An 8,676-nucleotide genomic window follows, 5' to 3' on the forward strand; every position below is an offset into this window, starting at 1 on the left:
TAGTCAGAGAGTGGTCATGTGCATGAATAGTGCTTGTGTGCATGGTTCCTCCTTCAGAAGAAGGCCTTTTGGCCTAAAGCTAAATCATGTAGCCGACTTTTTGTTGTGCCTGACTGAATCAGCACCTCCTCTATATGGCGATCAGCAATCTATCCTTTTCAAATTTTCATGGCATCCTGGACTTTTGATTGTTTTATTTAGATAGTGACTTGCCTGCAACATTGAACAATGAATGGTACCATAACCTGGAGCCAAAAGAGCTGGCATCTCACCCACTTCAGTGCAAGGGGTGTAAGTAAAATGTCCTGGAGGATCACACAAGATTGATTTTCTAAATGAAAAGTTTGGCAAATGTAACACAGTTTGATCTACCTATGGTTTAAAACTGAGAAGGGTAATCCTGATCATGTAGATCACACTGGTTAACATTCATTATGTACATAATTATTCTATAAATCCATTACATACTGCTCAGTACTAATGGCCAATAGTTTACAGATTGTTGGAAAGGGGCATCCTTTGGAAATGTGCTATTATCAGCTATCTTTACTGATTCACTGAATCAAAATGTGTACCATTAAATTCTGTGCTCTTCACAAGTTGATCAGAGAAGGAACAGTGATACTCTGAATAAAGAATAAAACACATATGCAAATACTAGGATTTCAGTACTTTTCCTATTATACAATGAATCAATGTTATAGCTAAAGAAATGTTCAGTACGAGTGTCTGCTTTGACAAATGACACAGGAAGTAAGCGGCAAACACCACCAACAACAAGGTGACTTATCACAGTTGTTGTCTTCACCAGCTTTTAAGGAATTGTCACCTTCCAGCCTAAGCTAGACCTTGGGCTAAGCTACAGATCAGCCTGTCACCACAACAAAGTAAGTTTTCAGCCAATAAGGCCTTTGACATTATTGTCTTTGCCATCTAACAAAGAAACTGTGAATACAGGCACCAAAAGATGTGACAGCCACCATTAACATTAAGTCACTGGCCAAAGCCAACAACTTTTATCAAACATTCCTATCGACTTTCACTTTTTGTATTCCGTATAGAGGCAGAACACAGACATTTTCTGATTTGATAAATATCAAGAATCAGTCACCCATTACACAAATACCTTCAGACAAGATATTATATGCTCTCTGAAGTTTCTTTGATGTAGGTGATTAATAGTGTGCTTCTGGGCACTCAGGCGAGTTGTTGTTTCCATTTAATGCTGAGATTGGTTGGCATAAAAGCAGTAAATTTCCAAAAACTGCTGTGTTAACCAAAATAAACCATTCTAAAAGTGATACTATTTGTTAAAAGACTGCAGCACAACACCTGTTGGGATTTGCATCAGTGCAGTGCCAGCAACCACAGAACAGCACTCTAATAATGACCTAGAATATGTACATTTAAAATCAGCCAATGCACTGCCCACTAGAGTTACTATCCTTCTCACAATAAAACAAATTTCAGCTACAGAAATTCCTGTTACAAAATCCATTTTACACATTAAAAGAATATCTTAATTACATGGAGAATAAGAAGTGCTTTGAAAAAAAGATGTGGAGTGTGTTAAGCAAACCATTTTATTTGTAATCGAATCATTTTGTTAATCAATGACTTATTCGGAAGAATATATTAGTTAGTTAGTTAGTTAGTTAGTTAGTTATATTACTTGTTCTATGGATCATGAACACGATTCTTTCGTAATGATGTGGAACGTGTCAAAGTACAAAAGATTCATTTATCCCAAATAATCTTTGTTAGTCTTATATACGGTACAATTGTTAATACTTACTGTATTTCTTTAGCCTATGACTAAAAATTCATCTATGGAGTAGAAGGAGTTGTCATTCAGGAATTCCCTTAACTTACTTTTGAATGCCAATTGGTTGTCTGTCAGACTTTTGATATTGTTTGGCAAGTGACCAAAAATCTTTGTAGCACATGATAAAGACAGCTTGGATAGTATTCAAAATAATGTGATTAAAATGGAAACCAACATGCAGAGAGCCCAGAAGCATACAATTAAGCTAATACATGTCTAGGACAACACTGTCATAGTTGCCTATTGTGTAGGTTGACCAGACATCCTCTTTTACCAGGATTGACCTGCTTTTCATATGTATGTCCTGCTGTCCTGAGAAAATCATCAAGGACACACAACTGACCAAGTTTTTAATCAAGAAACAAATTGCACCTAATAATATTTCTCAGTCAATTAAATAATTGTGAAAGACAAATTTCCTAAAGTAGAACATAATAGAAAAATATATTTTTACAAAATATGGACCTATTACATTTTGTGTAGCTCAAATTATACTTAAAGAAAGAGTAAGAGATATACTGACAAGAAAAGCAGGTATTACCTACCACCACCCCCTGTCCCAACTTTGTGACCTCCCACTTTATGGCCTTCTAAACAAGCAAAACCACAAAACCTGAGGTGGTATAAAAACACATCACTTAAACCATTTTTTCTTAACAGGACTGCAGCCATATGGGAGTCATTCTTCCGAACAATGTGATTGATGTGACGTGTGTTGAAAGTGCTTATTAAATATTGTTTGTCATGTATGCACACCTGCCCTAACAGTCAGCAGTCAAACAAAATTCCAAAATTTAGTATGAGACGTATAACTTGTATCCACTTACTGATTATTAATATTACAGCTTTTTACGATTAACACATTGTACTTACGTACCTAGTAAGCTACTAAACATAACAGAAAACATATCCTGGCTGTTACAATAAGAAAGTATATACCAGCCTGTATTTCTGAAGAAAATTTTATTTATGTGTAATGCACCTACACTTTCCTTCCAATTAACAAAAAGGTGATAAATTCTTTTTATGGGTTTTTCAGCTGCTGCATCATCATAGGCTTAGTTTGAAAATACCACGATAACTGGCAAATTTAAATATAAGTCTAGTAAGGAAGTTAGGGGTGAAGTCTAAACACAAGTGTCCCAGTTTTTTCTCTTTGAGATCTGGTCAGCGTACAACTGGTGTGATAATGCTGGCGTTCCAAACAGGCATCATTTATGCTCATCCTCACCCTTTATGCACGTTCAAGAAATTTAGGACACGGTGTGTTTAGCATCTCCCAGCCTACATTATGGTTGGAAAGTTTGATATGGTGACAGGTCAAGTCTTCTGTTTTTGACTACAAGAATTTAGTGTAAAAATATCCAGATTTATTTCTAATTATCAATGGTCTCTCGAATAAGTGCAATCACACTAGCTGCCTAACATTACAGTGAGATAACAGAGGAACAGGAAAATAAATTGGAGCATTTGTTTAGGCATAAAAAAATACTATGCATGGTAATAATAAGCTGGCACAACCATTAAAAGTCCCAAAGAGTATAAATAGTAAGATTATTTCTTTGAGCACTACCTGAAGAAAATTTCATTCTCAGTTACATTTGTTTAAGCCTGTATCAGAATAAACGGAACACAAATGAAGAACTGTTCTCAATGTCACTTGACTACCACACACAGACTGAAACATGAGGGCAAGACTTACCTTTATATATTGCTTCCAGTACTGTTCCAAAACTTCCTCTGCCTAAAATATTGAAAGAAAATCCTTTATCCAAGTCACTTTGTATGAAAGTATTAATCGTGTCTGTATCCAGGCAAGGGATAGCAAACTTTTTTTCATGTTGTTCCTCTACACTTCTCAATAGTTTTACTTCATACCAGCCCCCAAATAAGCGCCGATGTTCACCAATTTGTTTGTTTATACTCTGACAGTCAGCAGTGAGAAGATTTCTGTTTAAACATAATGCAGAAACGGAATGGAAAAATATTTCCATTTTTAATAAGGCATTTCTAATGAAATTTTGTTTCAGTAATATGCTATTACAAATTAAGAATATTATAATTAATGTTTGATTAGAGAATTACCCAAATTTTCTTGTCAAACTGTTTATCTGAGGTTCGTCATATGATGATGCTTCTCTTCTGTATGAGATCAGTGGCGATTGCGCTGATGCGTGCCGCCTGGGGCTTGCAACATGCCTCAAAGGGCTTAGTGCTTTCTTTAGTGACATCTTCGACGTCTTTGCTACATGTGTGAATCGCCACCTGTCACTTGCGCGGCAGAGATTTGAATTTTTTCAGCCCTACATCAGAGGGCCTAGCCATCGACGTTTCATACACGGATACCAATACCCGCCGTAGAAAAATACCATACAGCTTAAATGCGATACTGGCGGTGGAAGTGTAAGCGCGTCACAGTACTCTGTTCCTGTTTTGCTTATTAATTACGTATTCCGTGGCCAAGAATTAAAACTTGAATGTTTTTTAGGCCAACATTGTATTCAGATCAGGACTATGGCACCTTTCTAAGACATGCTTAAATACGGTATGTTTTCGTGACTGTATTACCCGAAATTCATGAAACCGAAAGCCACAAATAAAAAAAAAATGTTATCTCGAAAAGAACACAAATTAATATCATACAATGTACTATAATTGCCAAAAGTTCACATCAAAACATAACGAGGAAGAATTGGCAAACAATATTTTTCATTGATATGCAATATCCGAAGTGATTTACCAGTAGATAAACAACAAAATGTTCCTATGAATAGCGATTAGGTGTTTTGGAAAAAAGAGGGTGAGAAGGAGCTAAGGCTCTGAAAATTGTGGAATTTTCGCTATAGCATAATGTACATTAGTAATTATGCTTTGCAAGCCGACCAATATTTCTGAATTTTAATAGCAATACAAAGCCAAAGAAGATGCTACGAACAATTTTTTTTTTCCAAACCATATAGACAAATTTCAAGCTCAAGATTATCTTAGCTCACTAAACAAACTGTAGCCGTTCAGACGTTATTCCCCGGTAGCGCAATTGTGACATTTGACGTCAATGCAACAGAAAATGATTGTTGATAACCGTGGCGAATAAAATTGAATGTGAATCAATTCTCACTCCCAAGCAGAGTGTGATCTGATTTGAAACATCCTGGCACATTAAAACGGTGCGTCGTACATGGACTCGAACATGAAACCTTCGCCTTTAGAAATAAATGCTCCATCAACAGAGTTATTTCTGCACGACTCGTCACTTATCCTCACAGCTTCCCTTCCCTCAGTGCCCCTTTCCTACTTTCCAAACTTCACAGAAGTTCTCTTGCATACCTAGTGGGACTAGGTACTCCTAGAAGAAAAGGTATTCTAGAGAGGGTGAAATACAGATGCAATGCTGCCCATTAAAATTGCCGCTCCAGGAAGGCTAGCAAATATCGAAATATTACTGATTACGCATATGCAGTATACTAGGAAAAATGCGCTATTGAATTTCAGTTGTTCAGTCCTAGTAAACTCATTTCCCCCCTTCCCTATCTTTGCTGTCCTGCTGTCCTACTGTCGAAGACACCTGCAGTTCGTTGTGTGTCCAGAATTGTAATTACTTTGAGATCTCCGTAATATGTCATTAGTATTTTTCATATTGGATGTGAATACAACTTTATAGTTCTCATACACCTCCTGTTTGATCAATGCATGAGCAATCAGAACAGAATGAAATTTGTTCATGGCAAGAGGAATACGTTTTCGTGTTGGTGATATGATGGTTAACTCTTCACAGATATGGCAAAAATAATTTGTGCTTATATAGTTGCAGGGCGTTTCTTCTGAATTAACAGAAAATAAGAATACTCACGAAACTATAACAACAAGCAGTCACTTTCGACCAATGTTTTCAGAACTGAGCCGCACATGGTAGCATATCACAACGTGATTCTACGAGTTCAAGAAATGTTGATAAACTTCCATCTCTTCTTGGGGGTAGATTTTTATGAGAACGTCTAGTGAACTGTTCGGTTCTTTGCAACAATTACATCAGTACAAAAATTAAAATGAGTCGCAGTAGAAAAACAAAATGCTGTTTTTAACGGTCTCGAGAGACTGAAGATAGTCTGTCCCAGAAAATTGAGTCTGAAAGACAGCAGCTTGCTTTTCCTTTACAGGACCACATTTACTATGACAAAAAAAATCTGTTGACTAGAGTAATAGAAGTGACTAAGATACATAGACGACATCATGATTACAAATGACTGCAACGAAGTCGACGTGATGTACGCAAGTCCTCACGTTCTCGGGCTGGGCTTAACAACTCGATGACTTTGAGCGTGAGCGTTCTCGTTTGCTCTCGCTCTTGCTCGCGAGCAAAGCAATTATGGCGTGGTGGGGAATGCGCGTGTCATGTGATCGCTACAGCACGGGAGAAGCGCCAGCTGTTTAATAGGGGAGGGATAGGCTCTTGGATATAGGCTTGGACAATATGGATGAGCGCAGGAAACGGAAAAATTACAATTCGGAAGAAGGCAGAAGACGGTTCAAAAAACTGAAAAATGAGCTGAGACAGTTAACTGACCAGCCTAGATAGGACTGGATGAGGAAACATTGTGAGGAAATAGAAGAATTGGAAAAGAATGGAGAATTGGAAGAAATGTAAAAAACAGTAAAGTCCTTGACAAGAAGAGAAGTAAGGAAGATAAGCAAAGAAAGAATGTAAAATAATCATAGGAAGAAGACAGTATGTACCAGTATAACAGAGGAGTAGGAAATTTCGATGTATTGTGTGGAAGAGTATATGGTGCACAGGCTGATAACATCAGACTGGTTTTGGAAGATGAAGGCGGAAAAAAAAGGAAGAAGACAGGGGTCCTAAGATACTGAAATGGGAATTAGAGGAAACAATTCAGAAGCTCCAGGAAAAGAAACTATTGGGCTGTGACAGAGTACCATCTGAGACATTGAAGTCTTAGGCCCAAACGGAATATCCAAATTGACTGAGACACTAAACAGAAGACCAGTTTAGGTTCAGAGAGAAACAAGAGATGCTGTAGGTTGATTGGAGATGATTGGCGAAAGAATGATACAAATGAACAAAGAGGTGTACATTTGTTTTATTGACTGGGAGAAGGCTTTATAGAGCCAACTGAAGAATATAGATGAGAATTTTAAAAGCTTTGGGTATACACTGGAAAGACAAAAGGATGATAGCGGAGATGTATACAAAACTGAAAGAGTAGGGAATGAGGGGATGGAAGAGATGAGCATTGGAAGGGATGTATGGCAAGGATACTCATTGTCACTGCAGCTGTTTAACATTGGAAGGCCATAGAGAATGCAAGAGGCAGTGTTATTGGAGGAGAAAGGGTAAAAGAAAGGATAAATTTAAATACACAGATGATAAAGAAGTGCTGGCAGAATCAGGAGAGGAGCTACAAAAGCGATGAGAATAAGCTAGAAGAAAGCTCCAGTTAACATATTTCTAGGCAGAGAGAAGATAGAACATGTAAAGTTGTTGTTGTATCTGCGACGTTTAACGACATTGATTAGTGGCTGTACAGAAGATATAAGGAGGAGGATATACAAGGGAAACAGAACATTTGGAAACGTAGTGTGTGTAGTGTAGTGTCATACAGCAGTGAATCGTGGGTAGTTAAAAAGAAAGAACAAAGATATTTAGAAAGCTTTGAAATGTAGCTGTGGAGATAAATGCTTCAGGTGAAGTGGGCCGACAGGCTTGAGAATGAAGAGGTAATGAACAAACTAGGAGGAGAAAAAAAGTTCATTGAAAGTGATCAGAAAGAGGAAAAAATCTTGGCTGGGACTCTGGGGTGATTCAGATGTCCCTGCCTCTTGTTTTATGCAACCCGCAATGCTATGGGTGGCCTTCGCAAACCAAGTGCGAGTTTTTCACATTTTCCTGCAAACTGTTGGTCCTACAGAAAAAATGAGAAGGACCGTTTGTAAGGAATTTAATTTAGTTAAACTTTGTACTAGGAAACGTTTCCACTACAGGCTGTAGTTTTCGAGTTATTCAAGAAAAACGTACAAAAGGACCTTCAAACACACTCCCACTCCGCCCCCACTGGTCGGGATTTCTAGTACATTGTTCATGGAACTCTACCCTAGTACTGTACAAATATTTCTCACCTTTTGGTCTTCATTGACTGGCCCTATTACACCTGCAGATTAGTCGTACTCTCGGAAATTGTAAAACTGACTTACGTGCATATTTTATCTAACAATTTTATGAATTTAAAAGATTAAAATAAACAATTACACCGTTGTATTCGTCAGGGCTTTCAAATTGTAAACGTAATTTGGTTGTAGCGTAACGTCGTTTTTTGATCGCTATTCTCACAAGCACGTTTAAATTAATAATGCTGACGAAGTAGCCGACTGTGCTGGCGGCGTAATAGCCCAGTCAATAAAGACCAAAAATGGTCGAATATCGGATCTAGTCTGTGTACTCAGAAATTTTTGTACGTTGGTAGAAAGGAGAGCCACGAAAAACATTCTAGAAATCCTGCCTGGCGAGTGGTGGAGGTCTGTTTGAAGGTAACTTTTGTTTGTTTTTCTTGGATAACTCAAAAACCGTGGTCCCAGGAATTGTCTGCAACAAAGGGAAAAGTAGACTGAATGAGAGGACAAGTTACGAAGAGAATTGAAACAATGGGCAACTTCAACAGAGGATAAAGGTACAAACAGATGAAGGAAGATACTCAGAACAGGACACGATGGAGAGCCTCTAGTTGAAATCTGTCAAAAGACAGATATGCAAAGGAAGACGAATTGGCTCTGTATGGGCTGTCTTCCCGTGCAAGAATCACGAGCGACTTCCGTGTCTCCAGGCGGGTTCTGCCTTG

The 8,676-nt window shown here is 37.9% G+C and overlaps 1 protein-coding gene across 1 annotated transcript in view; it reads right to left on the reverse strand.

Moving 5' to 3' along the window:
- LOC126266825 (serine/threonine-protein kinase mos-like) overlaps positions 1-4,100 on the reverse strand; it is a 97,150-nt gene extending 93,050 nt beyond the window's left edge. The window contains exons 1-2 of the mRNA XM_049971378.1: positions 3,911-4,100; positions 3,528-3,775 (exon numbers count right to left, since the gene is read on the reverse strand). Of these exons, the coding sequence (XP_049827335.1) occupies positions 3,528-3,775; positions 3,911-4,056 (394 nt within the window). The 5' untranslated portion in view covers positions 4,057-4,100. The remainder of the gene's footprint in view (positions 1-3,527; positions 3,776-3,910) is intronic.
- Positions 4,101-8,676: the final 4,576 nt, after the last annotated feature.

This window comes from Schistocerca gregaria, chromosome 4 (genome assembly GCF_023897955.1).
Source record: "Schistocerca gregaria isolate iqSchGreg1 chromosome 4, iqSchGreg1.2, whole genome shotgun sequence".
Lineage (NCBI taxonomy): Eukaryota > Metazoa > Arthropoda > Insecta > Orthoptera > Acrididae > Schistocerca > Schistocerca gregaria.